The sequence below is a fragment of the Mytilus californianus genome, unplaced genomic scaffold (genome assembly GCF_021869535.1).
Source record: "Mytilus californianus isolate M0D057914Y unplaced genomic scaffold, xbMytCali1.0.p SCAF_5, whole genome shotgun sequence".
NCBI lineage: Eukaryota > Metazoa > Mollusca > Bivalvia > Mytilida > Mytilidae > Mytilus > Mytilus californianus.
Genome location: NW_026262701.1, coordinates 79,764,253 through 79,786,407, shown reverse-complemented (window position 1 = coordinate 79,786,407; position 22,155 = coordinate 79,764,253). Strand labels below are relative to the sequence as shown.

General features: G+C 32.5%; 1 protein-coding gene across 5 annotated transcripts in view; it reads right to left on the bottom strand.

Annotated features, from left to right (window-relative positions):
* Nucleotides 1–3,702: 3,702 nt before the first annotated feature.
* The window catches only part of LOC127703090 (tyrosinase-like protein 1), a 186,036-nt gene continuing 167,583 nt past the window's right edge, over nucleotides 3,703–22,155 (bottom strand). For 2 of the 5 annotated variants that reach the window (XM_052207513.1, XM_052207508.1), the window contains exons 3-4: nucleotides 10,393–10,505; nucleotides 3,703–4,611 (exon numbers count right to left, since the gene is read on the bottom strand). In XM_052207513.1, coding sequence (XP_052063473.1) covers nucleotides 3,747–4,611; nucleotides 10,393–10,505 — 978 coding nt within the window. In that variant the 3' untranslated portion in view covers nucleotides 3,703–3,746. Of the gene's footprint in view, nucleotides 4,612–10,392; nucleotides 10,506–16,385; nucleotides 16,743–22,155 lie in introns of all 5 variants that reach the window. The other 3 variants (XM_052207511.1, XM_052207507.1, XM_052207509.1) reach the window with 2 other exon arrangements.

Here is a 22,155-nt window from a genome sequence, read left to right as displayed (position 1 = left end):
GTCAATGACGTAGCCGAAAATTGCTTTCCATACATTGAAGGATTCAATCCGATCGTTAAAGGTAACGGTAACCTATCGAATAGGACTTATCACCGGGTTTGTACTTGCATTAGCAACACCACGGGTGTCACTAGCGAAACAGGGATCTGCTTACCCTTTTTTGGGGGCATCTGATATCACTCTTTTAGTTTTCTATGTTGTGTTTTGTATACTTTTGTTTGTCTTTTTGGTATTTTTTCGTTTTTTTCATGGCGTTGTCAGTTTATTTTCGACTTGTAAGTTTGAATGTCTTTTTGGTATCTTTCGTCTCTCTTTTTGACATGATAAGCATGGAAAACAGCACGTCTTTTTGCATGGGAAATGTCTAAATGATATTCTGGTCGTTACAGTCAGTGGGAATGGAAGTTTCTATTACCGGTGTTAATTGGAATGCAAAGGGGTATATTCTGAAACGGATTGAAAAATTTATTTGGAAGGGTTAAGCGTTTACAGAAATGTTACATTATTTATGCTTCATTCCAAAGACAAGAACATTTACGATCAGCAGATATTTGGTTGCTGTCAGTCATAAAAGTGAGAATGGAAATGGGGAATGTGTCAAAGAAACAACAACCCGACCATAGAGCAGACAACAGCCGAAGGCCACCAATGGTTCTTCAATGCAGCGAGAAACTCCCACACCCAAAGGCGTCCTTCAGCTGACCCCAAAACAAATATGTATACTAGTTCAGTGATAATGGACGTCATACTAAACTCCAAGTTATACACAAGAAACTAAAATTAAAAATGATTCAAGACTAACAAAGGCCAGAGGCTCCTGACTTGAGACAGGCGCAAAATTGCGGCGGGGTTAAACATGTTTTTTGAGATCTCAACCCTCCCCCTATACCTCACGCCAATGTAGAAAAAACAAACGTGCAACAGTACGCACAGTAAAACTCAGTTAAAGAGAAGTCCGAGTCCGATGTCAGAATAGGAAACAAAAGAAAATAAACAAAATGACAATAATACATAAATAACAACAGACTACTAGTAGTTACTGACATGCCAGCTTCAGACCTCAATTAAACTGATTAGAAGATTATGTCTTCATCATATGAATATCAGGCACAATCCCTCTTGTTAGGGGTTTAGTATTATACCATCATAAAATATATGAGAAGAACATAATTGTTCTACATGTACTGTTTTGGCACAAATCAGACATTTGGTTTCAGTTTTGAATTGTTTCACATTTTATCATTCCGTTGCGTTATTTTTATTTGTATTAATAGTTTGCACGTTGTTAAAACATTTACGGTTATTTATTTACTACATGTAAATTCTTGTCATTGGCTTGATCTTTAGTCGATAGTTGTCTCATTAGCAATCGTACCATATCTTTTCATTTTTATCTAGATAAGTGATATAACTAATACTTTGTCAATGCATATTTGATGATGTGAAGAATGAATTTTGGTATAGTAATTGCGTCAGTTGTCCTCTCTAGATTCGTTACGTTGTTGTTTTGTTGTCTCATCGGCGTTTACCTCATATCATTTGACATGTATATCGAATGTAATACATTGACTCTTTTGTTTAAGTAGCACTAAAGAAAATAACTAGCATCAAAAATCATTTGTTTTATACTTTAAGGATTAGTAAAGTAATCAAGAAATTGCTTCCAAACTGCAACATGTCCAACAATATGAAATAGAAAAATCGTTTCAAGGATTGTTTTAAGGTTATCATCACATTGTCATTTCAGTGTTACACTATTTATTTCAATATTTTAATTTTGATATATTCAATGAGAGGCTAAAAGAACAAACAAATTGGATCCAAATGGGCTCTCTGAATTTAAAGTGGTCAAACAACATCAACAGTACCACTTCTACTTTTAAGATAATTCGAACTGATAATTTGTTGTCAATGCGATTAACTTAAGTGTTATTACTAAGAACGAATCGCTCGCTTCTTTTGGAGTTCATGCCCTTTCCTTAGTTGTTGTCTGTTACCCCGTTTGTCTTCTTAATCAATTTATGAGATTTGAATATCGGTAAACTACTGTTGAGTTAAAACATCAGAACAAACGATTCATCAGGCAACACTACACTTTGTGTAATATTAAACTAAAATTCTTTCTCCCAAAAATGACTTTGACTTACACATGAAAACTTTAGTTGTTTGTTTTTATAATGATTACGATTATAACACAATGTTAACTGCTGTACCCAAATTTTTGACATTTTTACCTAATATGTCTGTTTGTTTTACTCACGCATAGTTGTTAATATGATGGAATTTTTGCGACTGTCTTACAATTGAGAGGTCTAGATAGCTATAAGACCAGGTTTAATCCACCATTTCCTACATAAGGAAATGTCTGTACCAAGTCAGGAATATGACAGTTGTTTTCCATTCGTTTGATGTGTTTCAGCTTTTGATTTTGCCATTTGTAAAGGGACTTTCCGTTTTGTATTTTCTTTGGAGTTCAGTATTTTTGTTATTTTACTCTTTAATGTTCTAAACCACCATGTTCCTACATAAGATTAAACTGGGATAAATCCAACAAATAACCTGAATATGAAAGCACGTCTAATAATATAAACTGGATTTAACCCAACTTTAAAAAAAAAACCTGGACACCATGAAGAATTCAAATGAAATAAAATTAAACCAAAACAACTAACCAAAGTTGACATATACTCCTGACCTGAAGAAAATAATAAAAAGATCTTCACATAGAACAAATGTCCACGAGGTACCAAAATTGATGAAATAAGACTATAAATGATGAACAGAAGTCAAACATCAACAACAATAAACAATAACAATTTTGTCAAAGAAAAAAAGAAAATATAAACAACTGTCATACAAGTTGACTGTTAGATAGCTATACAACCAGGTTTAAGCCACCATTTTCTTTGGAAATGAGTCCACCACTTATAAAATAGAGGGCTCTTTCATTTTTACTGAAACCGTTACCTTATTTCTTTAACGTAATTCATACTACCTTGAAAGTCAGTAGCAATCGGCATTTTTAAAAAGATGCAGTAATTTGATATAAGCATCTGAGCATGTGCCTGATGTTTCAAATGCTGTGTAAAGTAAAAGCACAGCGACAAAAACAGAATAAAGGACGAGTGTTTTGATTGATTTGATGGCATTAAACAAATTAAGAGGAGAACCAGCCGGAATATCTTGTATAATTCTTGTTGGATATTCTGTAAGGTTCTTACTGTTGTGACTACCATTTCAGAAACAAAATCAATGGGTTTGGACCCACACCCAAAGCACGAAAATCCTCAAACGCACGGCTGCCATCCGCAGTTAATGCAACTGCATTACTGCCAAAAAATGCAATTGCAGCCGTGTTATCTAGAAGAAGTCACAGTCAATTGTGATTTCGCACCTGATACTTCGTCCGGGTAAGTTTGCAAAAAACTCTGAGGGAACATGACCAAGCAGTGACCAAAAATATTTGATTGAAATAAAGAATGAATACAATTACACATTGACATGTTAACAGGGCGAAATCCTCGATTGGGAAATCAACTCGACTAACTAAGGAAAGAGGAGTTTTGCCCAACACTAACGGAACAGAAAAACTGATTTCAGTTAACGAACCATGTTTACCTAATTTTGTTGAGATAAATAACACTTCCTTTTAAGTAGGATAACAATAGGCATATTGAACAAAAAATAACGCGACAAGGTAAATCAAGCATATGCCTGTGTTGTTAAGTATTAATACAACAGTTTATTTAAACGTCAAAAACAGAAAGGCCACGAGTGTTAGGATCTATCTCATCTACCTCAAACAAGTTAAGAGGAGTACCAGCCGGCATATCTTGTAATATTGATTGTTGTATACCTTGTAAGGTTGTAATATCTGGGCCTTGAGGCACACCAGAAGCAGGGAAGGCGACCACATCTTGTGCAAATGTTTCTCCAGTTACTCTCTCTAGAGATACACATATATCTCTCATTCCGTTACAATATAGATCTTGACTATTTGAACACAGGTTTTGACATGATGGCGCGGGAGCATATCGTCGAAGACGTGCATATTCATTACTGTAACCTTCTCTATTTGTAATCGGTGGATTTGGTTGGTTTCTGTAACTGTTAAATCTCATTTGACCCTCTGGAGGATGCTCATCAAAACCTAATGGATAATCACCAGGGGCATTTGAAATACGTTCTCTAAATAATTCCCAGACGTAGTCAACAAATGCATGATGACACCAGAATATTGGATCGAATGCAGCCAAGGTCCCGCTTGCCATGGTTCCATCTACCCAACGGTGTACACTGTCGTGATAGCCTTCCCAATAATACCTGCGTTGATCCCTTCGTACAATCTGACTATGACTTGTTCTTGTTAGAACATCCGCGATTGCATTCTTAGGAATGAGTGCTGCAGTCGCACCAATATTACGTCTTATCTTAACCCCAGGTAAGTTTGCAAACAAACCTTCGGTTACCTCGCCAAAAGGTGTCCCAAAATATTTGTTTGAAAACAGAATTGTCCTTGCTTGTCGATTTTCCATGGCTTCATCTAACGAGGAGTCCCAATATGGAACAGTTACATCTGGACCAAAAACAGATTGCAATGCAGCTTCATATCTAAAAAAAAAATGTTACAAGCAGTCCAAATATTGTGTCGAATAATAAAATTATATTTACAATACCGTAAAATAAAATTCAAGACATGTACTCGTGTAAAAGAAATGATGTAACCACTATAGCAAATAATTCTTTTTTGGAAATTCTAACTTTTAATTACTTTATCATTGGGATATAAATTATACCTAATCGTTAAATTTATTTTCTTTAGATAAGAACGCAACAATGATGTGTTTTTAAAATCCTCTATATATTGCTGCAATCCGACAGATAAGGAATGACATTTTCAGTCTTTTGTACAGGTATAAGCATCATTCATTGATTTTCCTATTGATTTGTAAATAGAACTCTTTTTTCCCAAAATGGGGATCACACACCATTGGTGCAATTAAAAATGATAATTTTGGAATCGGGAGTAAACAGTACACCAGTATTATTTTTTTAACACAGGAGGAAAAAGAGAAAAAGATATTGAACTAAAAGATTATATTTTGAAACTAGGGTAAGGATAAATTTAGTGATATCACGTATTCTATAACATCAAGTTTAACACACCACTGGTTAAAAGCGAACACGTAGAAACCCTGTATATTTTATATTGGGTTAATGGGCGTGTTTTATTTTAATACACAGTTAGTAGCAGTGTTACGTCCCTTTATAAAAACAACATGACGTTGAAGAAAATTTGAACCTATTCGCCCAGACAAGAGATGAAGAAATTGATGATAAACGATTGAAAATAAATGCAGAAAACATATTAAAGGTAAACAAATTCTTCTTGTTTGTATTTGTTTTTGTATAGACCAATGGAAGTTGGTTTTTGATATTGAAGACTCGATCACTTTAATAGACCACTAGTCTGAATTCCACATGTTAAGATATTCGGTAAGATAAATTCGTTGCACTGTGATCTAGTGATCGAATACGATATATACGGACTTCGCTCTCACCCAATATGAAATTTACTGACCCCTTATATATCGTATTAGGTCACTAGCACACTGAGTAACTCATATTAGCAGTTAATATTAGTAAATGAAAAAGATTGATTAAAGCTTGCAAAACATATAAAACCACAAAAAAAATAATATTGGATGAAACTGCCGTTTAATGCAATTTATGAATACATTTTACTAACTCGATAAAATAAGAAATTTGGATATTTGTAGAATTTTTTTTATATTTCTTACTTTTAATATAAGAGTATTCAGTCTTAATAGCACACAACTGATAGAAGTTTAGTATCTGTATTTTTTAACAATTTAGTTCGTTGTGTTCCACCTTTTAAAAATTAATATTTTTTTCGTTGAGTCTTAGGATTTTCCCTCTAAAATAGTTCTATTGTTTATGACCAAAACTGTATAAAGGGTTCTATTTATATTGGGTTTAAATATAGAGGTTACATATGCACGTGCAATCATTTGGAGGTTTGAAGGGTGTGGTTTCGTTATACCATATAAAAAACGTATGGTATAGGTGCGCACAATAACTACAACAGACAGTTTGCCGTTCATTGTTATATATTTATATATGGATCATAGATAAATTGATTTTTGATCAGCTAAATGTATTGGATGAATTATTGAATAAAATGTCAATTTGAATATTGTTCTAAAGTTGTATATTGGATTGTTTTTGACATTTTTTTTAAATGTTTACCTATTATAAAATTGAGAATGGAATTATTATTATGTCTGTTTGTTTTGCTCACACATTTTTGTCAATTCTTTGCGACTGTCATACAAGCGAGAGGTCTAGTCAGCTATAAAACCAGTTTTAATCCACCATTTTCTGCATAAGAAAATGTCTTTACCAAGTCAGGAATATGACAGTTGTTTTCCATTTGGTTGATGTGTTTGAGCTTTTGATTTTGCCATTTTATAAAATGTCCTTGGAGTTCGGTATTTTTGTTATTTTAATTTTTATTATGTTTGTAAATGTTGGTTGCTACAACAAGAAGTTAGTGCTATCTTTATTTAGATTTTTGACTTATCTTCACTAAAGCCATGTAGTTACAAGAGACCTCAATATCGTCCAAGGCCGAGAGGTTATAAACTTTCTGAAAAATTTCGTCCACCGTCGAAAATAATTTGGGAAGAGTGTCGTAAGGTTGTTCTTTCATCATATTAAAAAAAATGGCGTAAACGGGAGAAATCTGTAAAAAAGTCATTTGATTCCTACTTGAATAAATGTCTGAATAGTGTTGATATTCACATATCAAATATCACATTTCGAAAATAATTTAGAAATCAATAAAAAAATAAGTAATACGCCCAATAATTATAGGATTAAATGCACAATTCAAGTTCTCGCAAAGCGTTTTATTTTCGTACCGGCCGACAAAGCAGTCAACAATGTGTTGGTGGTATGACGTAAATACTACACGTAAGTCCTTAAGAATGAAATTATACATTCAACAACTTTCAAGCCCGTACGCTGCACAGAGAGTCATATAGTGAATAATCATGTCACAACCACAGCTAAGCTTAAGGCCTCTTCATTTGAAGGTCACCGCTATGTATTAATGACCTAAACTACACCAAAAAACCCGTAAAATATCGTTTTATCGCGGCCTCTAGTAAGTGTTCTACTACTAGAATTTCAGAACTTTTAACGAGTTCCATAACTACTATCAAAGAACTGATCTATTAATTTTTGTAACAAAACATATGAAAATAGTGGAATTAACCATTTTGGATTGTAGAAAATTCTTTGGATGTTTTAGAGAAATTACGTGCTTTTGATGGTCCTGTTGATTCGGTTGACAGTTTTGACTTTTCTAGTCTTTACGCTACACTTCCACATAATCTTATCAAACAAAAGTTTTCCCATTTAATTAGTTACGAGAAAGGTAAATATGCTAGATATACTTACTGGAGGTGTGATGAGATGATTACCTCCATACATTTTCTCCTTGACAACATTTATGTTCGTTTCGGAAATAAAGTTTATCGACAGATTGTAGGTATTCATATGGGCACCAATTATGCCCCTTTAATATCAGACTTGTTCCTGTACTGTTATGAATCACAGTTTATGGCCAAACTCAGTAAAGACCCGTCTAAATTCCATTTAATTGATAAATTCAACAACAATAACCGTTATCTTGATGATATTATTTCGTTAAATAATCAAGAATTCTCTAAATATACTGCCAAAATTTACCCACAGCAACTTACTTCAAAAAAATTAAATATTAACAGCAAAAAGTGTCCTTTTCTAGATTTAGATATTTCAGTTTTACACCAAAAACTCTACACAAAATTTTACGACAAAAGGGATGATTTTTCATTCCCTATTGTTAATTTTCCTTTTTTGGACGGTGATATTCCTCTGGCACCATCTTCCGGTGTTTATATATCCCAATTCGTTCGTTATGTCCGTGTCTGTAGTGACGTTTTGGATTTCAATTAGCGTAATCTATGTTTTACTGGTAAATTATTAAGTCATGGATTTCGTTACCACAAATTACTTAAAACATTTACTAAATTCTTCCATAGATACAAAGATTTGGTTTAAACGTTTGGCTGTACCTGTAAAAAGGTATTTGAGACGGAAAAGGACATCCTAAATTTTACAGTGATGTTGTTTACCGAGCCCGGAAATATCTATTTGATCCGGGTAAACTTGTCAATGATTTAAATAGACTTATTCTAAAAGGTTACCTATTCAACACTGTAATTTGATCTTTGAATATTATTTTTATTGGTATATATACTGATTTTGTTATAAGTAAATTAAAATCATACTAAATAGTTTTAATATACACATATGCACTTTAACGGTACTACAATCTGTCGATGCCTTTATTTTGGCATTGCACAAGGTCATGTTTTTCTCTGCCTGATAACGACGTCTTTACATTAAATCCTTTGGATGTGATGTGTACTGAATGATATTTTAGTCTTAGATACATGATTTTTTTATTAGTTGTTATTGGCTTTGAACTAGCTGTCATCAACTGCGAGTACTCTCAGATCTGTACTTAGTGTCTTTTTTGTTATTAGGGATGAGGGATGGATAAATACCCTGTCACGTCCGGTCTGTGTTTATGTTTGATGTTTTTCGGGTTTGTGTCGATCTGATGCGTTGAGCCTTTTTCAACTGATTTTTATAGTTTGTTCGTATGTTGTGCTATTACACCAATGTCCCAGGTTAGGGGGGTTGAGCGCTCACAAACATGTTTAAACCCGCCACATTCTTTATGTGCCTGTCCCAAGTCAAAAGCCTGTAGTTCAGTGGTTGTCGTTGGTTCATGTCTGTCATAGTTATTTTTCGTTAGTTGTTTTGTTATAAATTAGGCCGTTAGTTTTCTCAATTGAAATGTTTCATATTTTTCATGTCAAGGCCTTTTATAGCCGACTATATGGTATTGGTTTTTCTCATTGTTGAAGGCCGTACGGTTGCCTATAATTGCTAACATCGACTTTATTTTAACTTTGGTGGATAGTTGTCTCATTGGCAATCATACCTTATCTCCTTATTTTATCAGGATTTTAGTTTAAACGAAATGCTTTACATTCAGACGACCATGGCGAAAGAGAATTTACATTTAATGAATTGTGAATCTGTTGTCAGTAAACAAATGATAATAAAAGTATTCCAAACAAGATCAAATTGTGTTCCGTGTAGCGTTTTACTAGTTAAAATTCTAAAGAATGAATTATCAAAATAAAAAAAGATAAGTAAACTTGGCAAGATAATGTGGTGCTAGGTTAAGTGTTACAAAATATTATAAATATATAAATACAAGTCTTAAAATTTGTGCAACAATATTGATAAAAGATAAAAAAAAAAATATATATATACGAATCAGATGGTCCGAGGACACAGTTATCGTCCTTTGATTTTCGTTGTCTACGAATATAGTCCCTAGTGTGGACAGTGTATAACTTGCAAATTTTTTTCATACACTTTCCAAATTTATTTCTTTATATTTTATGCATGAAATATTAAGTAGGGGGATGAAATTACATGTTTACAAAAATTTGGGTGATGAATTTTTATGTAAAGTAGTGATTTGGTCCAGTTAAAAAAGGTCAAAAATTAGTATGCCGCAAGCTGTCAAACTGTATTATAGACACCCTTAACATAGAATTGAGCTGGTAGACTTTTCCATAATTTTGATATTATTTGTCCCAAAAGTAGTACACTACATTGTAAAAATCTATTTCAGATAGAGCAGGTGCGATTTTTTTAATTTTAATTTATTGTCTAAATGAAATGCACTACGAAATAACTGTGTTCTCGGGCCAGATGAAATGAAATCGTATTGACAGATATTTTGGCTCAACAAATGACCTTCATCAATGTCAGTCCCTTTTTGAAATGTGATAAAACTATTAGTTCTTTGTTTGTTAAAAGAGCTTAATCATATATATAGTAATAAAACGTATAAAAAAGAAAGTTCATATATAGACTTTTATTTACTGAATCAGATTGTAAAGAATGGATAAAATTATAATGGTTCATTATGAGTTCAGTTATCGTGTTTGCAGAGATTTTGGAAGATTACAGGTAAAACTTGTCGAACTTAGCTTCAAACGCTTGTGAGGTTCGTTTTGGTGATTAAGCTCGTCAGCTGTTTATACTTCATCGAATTCTTAAATACTTAAATATATACATAAATATTGCATTGATTTAATAAATGTTTTGCCCCTGTGGAATGTTTTTCTTATCATAGAAATACATAGCACAATATCATGTTTTACTCTAGATCAAAAGCCATGACATATAAGTAAGAAAACAATTATACGCTAAATGATATTCACTTGAACTTACAACAATAAATAAATTCTGTGCCATGAGAAGAAAGCCGGCCCTCTATGTTCTCGAATACTTCCTGTATGAATGATTGCAATGATGTCATAGGTATTCATATCTGGGCGAATTCCCTGCAATTTTGAAATATGAAATTATTGATGCGGGTTTGGTATTAATTTTATTCTTTTTTTTGAATAAATTTTTTGGCTACAATTTTGCCGTGTTAAAAGTAATCACTAAACTTTGTTGGGGGTTTACTGTGCTAAGCATCCTATTGGAACACGTGATGACACAATATGAACCTGTTGTAATCACAAAAATACAGAAATGACGCTTAAGGGTCCCTATTTTCCCCATTTTAATGGATACAAGATTAAACTTTATCTTTAGCAAATGTTAAACATATACGACAAAAAAAAATTGTAAACGAGATTTAAATAAAACTGTTGAAACACACCCCATCTATCATATGTTATGAGGATCAGCTGAGTCTTGAAAGGTCAAAAAGGCGAAATTTTCGATCAACATAGAAAGAAAACCAAAATAAATCGGATTTTAAAAGCAAGCAATTGTTTATGTAAGATCATGTAAGCGTTATTTTTTAATACATATCGTAAAGATAATTGTACACACGGGATTTTAAATTTTCTAGTTGTTTTGTGGTTTTTGATGTTTTGTGGAAGTCTTCTGTAATGAAGAGCTTTAAAATTGCATCGTTCTACATCCAACCTTCTATTCCGATTTTCATGTTTCCTTGGCATTATAATAAGATTTTCGTAGCTGTCAAAACCAAGTATTTCCATTTTACCTCTTGAAAACTCGTTTAAGCCTGGTATCTTTGAAGATTTTTTAATGCTTTATAATTGACTTGTTAAATAGGCGAGTACTGTTTATATAAAAACTGACTCTGAACTGAACCGGAAATGACGGAATGGCGTTACATTTATGAATATATTGCAACTAATTTGTCGGCGATATATTCAAAAAGATCTGTTTTCAAATACCAATTTAAGCCTTCTCGCATTCTTCTAATGAATTACGATGTTTTATTACTTTATGAATCAGTCGTATATACTAATTACAATAACAAAAATTGTGGTTTTCTTCTCCTTAAAAAGGTACAATGTTTAAGCAGAATAAGTCAATCACAAAACGTCTGACCATACAATGTTGCTATAAAGCTTTTACCTATATAAATTTCTATTGATATCTTGATGGCTTGAAGTTGAGCTCTAAATTCGAAATTAAAGACGACATAAATTTTATAGACGACATTCCTAAATTTGCCATTTCTGATAAATTAAGAAATTTTGAATGTCACTGTTATCTTTATACGTAAACTGAAAAAAAAATCCTGATTTACTTTCATTTGGAACGCTTAAACCAAAAAAGATTAAAGATAAAGATAAATACAATACTTATGGGAAGTTAAATGATCGAAAGGAAACTATACAGAATACTCTTATCCAGCTAAGACCAACTTTGCCTTGTGGAGTTGGAACCTGAGTTTCTTATTATTGTATACTTTTAAAAACACAGAATTTTATAAAAGTTTCTTGCCCTGAACATGCATGCTATGTTCCACGGCACGTAAACAAACCAACATTCTAAAAATTAATAATATGAATTTTAGAGCACTGACTACTGATGATGCCCTCATGAACTGGCCATGGCAGTCCTCCAGAAGCGATATTGACTCAGTTATTGCAAATGAAAATAATACTTTATTTGTTTCCATTCGTAACGCTATTCGTGATTAACCTTCACCAGGGACGATCAAATTTGTTTTTTAAATTAACTGAGAAGCATGTTGAATTATCAGAACACGTGAAGAGGTATATAACAAAATGGACCTTAAAAGCAAAAAAAGTATAACAAATATACCGAACACCGAGGTAAATTCAAAAAAGGGAAGTAAAAAATATCTGAAAAAATCAAACGGTATCAACCAACGAGACGAGTGAAAAACAACTGTCATATTTCTCACTTGGAACAGGCATTTTTCGAAGAAAATGGTGAATTAAACCTGGTTTACAGCTAGCTAAACCTCCCACTTGTATGACAGCTGATTTATAGTTCCGTTAAATTGAAACAATTGGGTGAACAACCCAAACAGACATTATAGGTAAATATGACAATATTTGGATCCAGCAGCCAAAATGTGTAAACATACACAACAACTGACTACAAAATTCAAATAAACATACAAATAAAGCTAACAATGACGCCAACGAGAGAGGTATTGTACTTATTAGTAAATTTGACAAAGACGCCAACAAAAACATTTTTGTAGTTGATAGCATATTGACAAAGACTCTGATAAAACAGTTTTTGTAGTTGATAGTACATACCGTATATAGCACACACCTTCTTAGTAAAGTGCAAGTTAAGTAAAATATAAATTAAAGGGTAGAACAAAAAAGCCAGATATTTCAACTTTACCTACTTCAAACCTACAATAAGAACGGTCGCGCCATATGAAAAAAACTAGATACTTTATTCGTGGGATTTGCACCACGTGACGTCAGCTCTTTGATTAAATTACTTCCCTAAGTTGTAGATTGAAAAATATAAATTAGATCAAATATGCAAATAATCAAGTCTTTTTAATTTTGGGTCTAGAAATAACGTGTCTTCAAAAACTTCCTATGCGGATTTTTACAAAATAATATGTTGTGTAATTTAAAGAAAATATGCTCAAAATTTGACTATTTACGGAATGAGAAGGAATCAATCATTGTTTTAAAGGATTTGGCCGAAAACTGGAAAAAAACAGGTGAGACAAAACTTTAATTCAGCCTGCAATGTGAATCCCTAAATGCGGACAAATCACGAAAAATATCTTTTTTGTATATTTATTTCTGTTTTGAATCTTGCTATTTTTGATAATTTTCGTTATTTCATATAGCAATTAAACTATGGTTACGCTTCCGATTTTCAAAACAGACAGTGTTTATTTGTACACGAGCAGAAAGAAAATAGCATATACAATTCACCGATATGCGGACAAATTGTTGATGCAAATTAGAATTGGCATATTTGCATATTTATTTTAGGTCATGCATAATCGTATTGAAATGGCTGTGTCACGATAAAGTAATATGGACGCTTTGCAAATTAGTAAAGTACTTAACATTTTGCCATATGCCAAAATTAGTTTAAACAGTTTTTTAAAGGAGAATTATAAAATCTAGACAAAAGAAGCCCAAGTCAGTGTAATAATGTCCATGTCCAATTATTCAGGTAGGTATATCACGTGACACTTAAGTCCTAAATATTCCTTGAATGACATCATACTTAGTGCTAGATCCACTGTGTTAACAAACATTTCAATATGGAGTAATACCGATCAAGCTAAAAGATTTATTTAGCATTTATGAAAGTATCGACAGAATTATCCAGCGTTGTATTTCTTTGGAACTTGTTCTAGATTTGTCTGGAGAGGTATGAAAATGATCAATTTTGATTTATTAAAGGGGTTGATTTTCAAATGACATTTGTTATTAATATTACTATTATTTTTCGATTAAAATGATTAAATAAAGATCACTATTTCTCCATCCATTCAAGGATTTGTATAGTCACTATACAAATCCTTGATACATTTTATAAATCCCCTAGGAAAGCATCCATAATTTGACGTAATTCGAAATAGAATTATTATCATTTAAGTAAAAATGCTTTAATAATCAGGCAAAAAAAAATTAGAAGAGAAGAAAATTAAGACAGCTTCAATCCAAAAGATCAATGCATTTAAAATGCATTTCATAAATTTTGAAAGGAGATAACAGTGTTTAAATGTTTGGTTATTGTGCGTACCTCTTAAAGATTATTCACCTAACTTGTCATGCGCACTGAAATCTGTTTGATACGGGGTGTTTTTTTAATATTTGTACCTTTTTTTAATTCAAGTTTCAATTAAAACTTGTCGACTGATAAACTACGATTGATAACTGGTATAAAATTGAAAATGAATTTTAAAAAGTTGAAAATGTTTTTGCGTGTGCAGATGCAAAACTAAACAGGTCAGAAGGTAGTATCTTTGTAGTTTCCATTTTTAAAATATTAATATAAACCCAATATATTTACACAATCTTAAGGTTATATATCCTCACAACAACGTATTTTAAATCCAAATCAAGTAAATCTTGTAATTGTCTATCCAGCTTCAAACAATTTACTTTCACAACGATTATTTTGATGATTTTTTTTGAGACATTAGAAGTATCAATTTTTTTCAAGAAATAAACGCTTCATGTTTGCTTTGTGCTTTGTATCGATCTGATGAGTTTAACTATTTTCAACTGATTTTTATACTTTGTTCGTACGTCGTACTGTTACACCACTGTCCCAGGTTAGGGGGAGGGTTTTGCGCCAGCAGATATTTTAATCCCGCAACATTCTGTATGTGCCTGTCTCAAGTCAGGAACTTGTAATTCAGTGGTTGTCGTTTGATGCTGTATATCATATTTGTTTTTCGTTTATTGTGTTGTACTTAAATCATACCGTTAGTTTTCTCGTTTGAATTGTTTTACATTTGTCATTTCTGTTCCTTTTATAGCTTTCTCTGCTGTATGACTTTGCTCATTGTTGAAGGCCGTATGGTGACCTATAGTTGTTAACTTCTATGTCATTTGGGTCTGGTGAAACATTTTTACAATTGGGAATCATACCTCATCTTCTTATTCTTTTATTTATTCTCTCTTTTTGTCATTAGAAAACAATACACAAATTTTGTTACTAGTTAGTTGATTGAAAAGTTAATTCCATTTCTATTTGTTTACTCACAAACTGATATAATTTATTAAAGTACGGATTTTGATATAAATGTGAAGTTCAATATTGACCTTTTCGATCGATCGAAAGAAAAAAATACCCATTGTCATTCATTGGGTTCATTTTGATTATGTATTTTTTTTAAATATATATACGCATTTCTTTTGTTTTTAAGGTCGTTTTGGGTTTTTATATGTTGCGGTCTCATTATAGTGTCGTCTACTACGTCTTTTATTGATATTGCTACTGTTCCTTATATGTTGATCAAAGGTAGTTTTCAAACATATCTATTTCAGATAAAGTATTGATTTTAATGAACATTTGCTTTTCAATCTGAGACTTTAACTTCAAATGAAAATAAGTTTTTGAAGCACTTTTCTGATCCAAGAATGTATAAATACCTGAATGTGTAAATACCTGAATGTGTAAACATCTGAATGTGTAAACACCTGAATGTGTAAAAAACTGAATGTATAAATACCTGAATGTATAAATACCTGAATGTATCAATACCTGAATGTGTTAACACCTGAATGTATCAATAACTGAATGTGTAAATACCTGAATGTATAAAGACCTAAATGTTTAAACACCTGAATGTGTAAAGACCTGAATGTGTAAAAATCTGAATGTGTAAATACCTGAATGTACAAATACCTGAATGTGTAAATACCTGAATTTATGAACACTTAGCCTGAATGTGTAAAAACCTGAATGTGTAAACACCTGAATGTGTAAATACCTGAATGTATAAATACTTGAATGTATAAATACTTGAATGTATAAATACCTGAAAGTTGTAACACCTGAATGTGTAAATACCTGAATGTGTAAATACCTGAATGTATAAATACCTGAATGTTTAAATACCTGAAAGTTGTAACACCTGAATGTGTAAATACCTGAATGTGTAAATAACTGAATGTATAAATACCTGAATGTGTTAACACCTGAATGTGTAAATACATTAATGTATAAATACCTGAATGCGTAAACACCTGAGCATATAAATACCCGAATATATAAATACATGAATTTGTAAATACAAGAATTTTGTGAATACATGAATATATAACACCTGTGTAAATACCTGATTGAATCAAACACTATATAACCATAAGGGACAATAAAAAACAATTACTTTTGAAAAACAAACACGATTTTCACTAATCTTCCATGTTGAAATATGTGATAAAGGGAGACGCCAGTTTGTGTCGAACTACAATAATACTTACAAAATCATTTTTTAGCCTCTGTACAGCTTGTGCATAACGTAGAAAGTTGGTTTCGTATGAATCTGCTCTAATTTCCCGTCTGACTAATACTTCAACCGTCTGTCGTCTTTGTCGAGATTTAGTAGCTCTATCCGCCTCACTATTGATCTTTCGCAATAAGGCATTTAGGAAATTTGATGAACGTGTATCATTCAGCGTCTCTGCTGCCGGTTGTAGAAATCTTTTGAAACATATTATATTGATGCCTCTCTCAAAACAGTTTGCATTGTGATCAGTGGAATTTATTTGAAAACTTGAAATCTCTGCCCCAATGTTTGGGAGGATAGCTACCAGTAACACAGTCAATAATAGACTGACCTATGAATAGATAAAACATTTTAATGAACAAAGACTAATAATACAGTTTTTTTCTATAAATAAAAAAAAACTGTAAAACTAGTCGAAAAGAAAATTGTTCTTGTAGCTTTCTGTATTTTGTATGGTTTATCATTTTAATAACCTTTTTATCATTACACATTTTTTTAAATAAGCTTAATACAAATAATGCATTTTGAACAGTCAATAATAGACTGACCTATGAATAAATAAAACATTTAAATGAACAAACACTAATAATAAAGTTTTTTTTCTATAAATAAAAAAACTATAAAACTAATTGAAAAGAAAATTGTTCTTGTGGCTTTCTGTATTTTGTATGGTTTATCATTTTGATAACCTTTTCATCAGTACACATTTTTGAAAATAAGCTAATACCAATAATGCATTTAGAATTTTATTAAACTAAAGGACAGTATGAAAAACAGTGTTACTTGTACTATAGATAATAAGCCTTAACATTTGAACTAATTCAGGTAAAAGTAGTTTACCGATGTTCAAATCTCGTAAATTTAAAAAGAAGACAAACCAAGGTAACATAAGATATGGTTAGCTTTTCTAGCCAAGCAAATCCACATTCAGTCACAATTTCGCAATTGGGAATGGGTTACAATCGATAAATTTACAGATTATACTAATATTCTGGTATATTCTCGAAAATATGTCACTGATTAGTTGAAACACTGACACAGCGTATCGTTCAATTAACTCCAATTACACAGATGTTGTGATATATCTCAATTCATTAGTACTGTAGTGAGGTTTGATTCACATCACAAATTTTATAATATTCATCACTCAGATACTCGGGAAATATCATGAATGTTTGTTTTTGTTTTTAAATGATCTTTTCACGTGTTCCTAAAGCGTGTATTTATAATGGTAATTTTAATACATGTTATAAAAACCGTAAGTTAAGCATTAGAAATCTGTAAAGGCAAGAAACACAGGACGGATCATAAAATGTTCGAAATTAAGAAGGTAAAGTTTGAAATTTGCAATTCCAAGTTCAAAAGTTCGAAAACAAATATCCATTTAAAGGTCATTTGTTTTGTTATGAAAGAACAGCAAATCAGGTATATATGGTTAACTACATCATCAAAAGAGTATGTGTTACATACCTGTAGTATTATACATCTTTAACAGTAATGTAATCAATGACTAAAATCTCTCTTTTTGAGTTGAATACATTTCGGCTTGGTTGACTTATTCATAGATATTGTATTTCCTAATTAAATGTTAAAGCTTCCACCAAAAATGCAAAATTAGGAGAAAACATCATTAAGGCACTTCTACTATAAGGATTCATGTGACAATTTCAGCTGTTTGCCTATTTCTATATTTTTTTTTTTTTTTTCATTTTGCTGCTTACAATTTCTCTCTATCTGCAGCCTTTGTCCCGAAAGAAAAAAAATAGATAAATACACTGTTAAGTAAAAAAAAACTCCTAAAAGGGGTCGAGTGACGTTGATATGTTTTCTCTTTTTATTTTAATTTTCAAAATGATAGTCGAAAGCCAAAAAAAATGGTAAAAATAGCCCTTTAAGGGTTAAAACTCTTATAAGGAATTTACCGACAATTTATAGATCTTGTCTTGCTGATCATGTTTGATGTTACAAGTTTTTCGGATATCTAGAACAATTTTCAAGATAATGGGAAAAACAAAAACAAAAAGGCGTAAAAATTGTCATTTAAAGGCAATAACTCTTTTACGAAGTTCACTCACGATTTTCCACTTTATTCTATTTTTAGTTTTGGCGGCCATGTTAATAGATCATAATTAATCTTCCACGAAACTGATTTTTTACAATTTTGGTTCAATTTGGCCCCGTAGTTTCTTATGAGAAAATTTTGTAAATGTAACGGACCACAACAGACGTCGACGACGACGACGACTACGGCCAAGTTATGTCAAAATTTCACACTGATCTTTTAGGTCAGGTTAACTAAAAATATGAAACTAACAAAGAGTAACAGTTGTAACTTTGTTTCAGTTATCCTCAAATATTTTTATTTTGGATGTAACACGTCTTCTGATTTGCTGAAAGTTTTTGTCTATCAGCTCATTAACATGATTTTGTCATGTGACCGTGCCGTCATCAACGTTTTTTTAATGATTTACTCCTTAAAAACGGAATTTAGAATTAAATTATAAGGAACGACTGTATTATTTTTTCTGTCTATTCGAAATAACCTAAAACATGTGGTTCACACTTTTAAAGGCCACTGAGTCAGTGAACTCAATAAACTTTTTTTTTATTATATCATACTTTATTTAAAATTTTACGTTTGCTAGTTAGATACAGAAAGAACTAGTACTTTAGCCCGGCCCTTTTTATATTATTAGTATAAAGGTGGTAGATTTGTGTAAGTAGTTGTGACGGATGGGTAAGCTCGATGTATGGACAGGCAGTAAATAACGTCTATTTCGTTTAAATGTGTAATCTCAACTCAATATAATAACGTATTACATAACAATAGAACAACGTTAATAAGAGATATAGTGACGTTAACAATGGTAAAATGAAAACGGCGTTAAATGTAGCACTAACGATTAGCGTAAATTAAACTGTCTCTAAATCATCGACATACTCGGGGCAACCAGATGCAATGTCCATGCTGTGATGTATTGTGGAATGCGGAGTAAATTAAAGTAGATTTATTTCACAAATAAGAAAAGTATCAAATTTTAAATGTAAGTTAACACTCATTAAATTTGACGGTCTTTTCACAAATAAGAAAAATTAAAAAGTCTGTTCACACACGTTAGTTTCTTCGTTCACTTCGTTTCAGATAACAGTTCATGCTGTTGACCTTCAAGGGGTAGAGTTTCGTCACAGGTTTGTTTGTTATTCCTGACTTTATACGCACCATATCAAAGCTCACAAAACTATCCCTGCCTTTAATAGTGTCCTGCACAACACCAGTTTCCAATGCACGCGTTTCGATTCGTCCTGTATCTGAACGACATCGCCTTCTTTATTCTTCCAAATGTCGACCCCTGCTCTCTAGATCTGGTGAAAGTCTCGCAATGAAGTAAGGTATTCTCCTTTCAATCTTGTCCAGAAATCCTCAATCAATTGTCTCTGTCGTAAAGCTCTACAGTTCAAATGTGTGTGCGTTGATTCATAGAGTTTTAGTTTTTCACTGTTTGACGATACATACGGTAGAGTTGTTAATCTTCGTCCATGTATAAGACGGGATGATATTAGCGTCTCCGGATCTCGGTCATTGAGCGTTGCTTCGATCTCCGTTAATACAGTCCTTAGAGTCTCATCGTTGACATGTGCACGTCCTAATACTTTCTTTAGTGAAGTTTTTGTTAAGCCAATCTATCTTTCCCACATGCCCCCGAACCATGGAGCTCTACTTTGGGATGAATTTCAATTTTCCATAATTTTTCTAGAATTGAAAAATCGTGAAATTTTGCTTGATGATGTTTCGAACCTTAACGCTTTGTCTGACATCATTATTTTTGGCACTGAACGTCGATTTACAAAAAGGTGCAACTCGATTCTTTACCATCACTTTTGTTGGTTTTCTGTCGTATATGATTTATGCGCATGCGCCTTACGCATGTGTTGATGCATCGGTAAATACATGTAGAGTTGGTAATTGTGTGTCACTCTCGTTTTGTGTTGTAGTACTTTGATTGATCTCCGTGTCTAAACTCAATGCAAGATCTCGTAAAATAAATATATGTATTTCGTCCCACTCTAAATTTAGCTTCCAAAGTGATTGCATACAGATTTCGCTTTTACAGTTACTGGGCTTGAAAATCCTAACGGATCGAAAATATTTAATAATTAAAGTAAAATATATCGTTTAGTCAGTTTTCCTTTTTCATCTATCTCGAAGTTGCTACTTTGATAAAACAACTTGTCCGTTTTAGAGTTCCATTGCATAAAAAGAATTTTAGTAAGTTTTAAGGTTTTTTCTTTACAAGCGAATTCTTGTAATTTTGGACTGTTAGAATTCCAAGAGCGTAGGTTGCATCCGCCTTACGTGACTAATTCCCTCGATCTCCTGTAATAATCTATTACCATTTTTACGTTATCAAAGCTAGTTAAAATGTTGTCCACATATAATCAATTTTCAAGAGAATCTAAAACATTTCCCGGATTTTCCTTGAAGTGCTTGAGTAGTGTGATGCTCAAAATGAAGGGCGAACATATAACTCCGAAGAGTACGAACTAGAAGCGATATGTTATTAGCGGACTTGGTGTACTTGTAGAGTCCATAATCCACAGAAACCTCGTTGCACTCCGGTCTTTCTCGTCGAGTTATATTTGTACAAATGCTTTTTTAAGATCTGCGGTCGTAACATATTTCTAAGCACGAAATCTCATAAGAATTTCTGTAATGTCATTCATAACAGTCGGGTGTAAGTATTCATTCAGACTTGGATGACCTCTTCCATCTTTTCAACTACAATCATAAACAATGCGTATCGGTGTAGTAGATGATTCATTGGCAACAGGGTAATGTGGAATATAGTGTACGGATCGATAGGTAGGAAGTTTTGTTTCCATAACCTTTTCAATAAAGTGTCTCCTCTACCGCTCGCTAATAATATTTTCATACATTTTTACAATCGGGCTTGTTTGCTAAACGCCTAATAACGTTATATGTCCTTTGTTTAACCAATGCCATGTTATGCAGCAGCGGACAGAAGTCTAGTTTCCATGGTAAATTAGCTGTTTAATTTCCATTTTTGAGTGTTATACACTTTTCTCCGTATTCCCTTTCAACTTCCGACTGACTCTTTATGTGATCGCTTTCTGAAACTGCCAACGATTTTAAGCTCCAAAAATTTTCCAAATTGCAAGCAACGGCTCTGGGATCGGTCGGAATGTTCATCCCGGAAGATTGGTTTGAACTACTTCCGTTTTTAGTAAGTACAAGTACCGAAAAGAAATAAACATTTTTCGATTTTACTGCGATCGGTCTATCTTCTCTAACTATTGACCAGTAATAATCTGCCCCAATCAACAAAGAAATGTTGAATTTGTCTTCTACGGATATCGGATGTGCGAGTCGTAATCCATGTAAGTATTGCAGTGTTTTAATTTTCTTCCGTCATTTAGTCTGAATAGGAGCGGCAATTTTCGGTACGATGATTACTTCAGTTTATATTCTTTTATCATCAACTATTTCATTAGCAATTTTTACTTTATTAAGATGACGAACCTGTCGTTTGTTTACCCCGAATCCAGATATTTGAAGTTCAGTCTTTTCGGTGGACTCAATTTCTAATTTACGCACAGAGATAAATGAGTTCTGCGCTCCCTCGTCAAGTAAGATATTCGTCATGATTGATCGATTATCGGACCAAACTGGTGCTACGGCATTTCTCAGTAGAACATCTGTATGTTCGGTAAGAAGTAGAATGCGG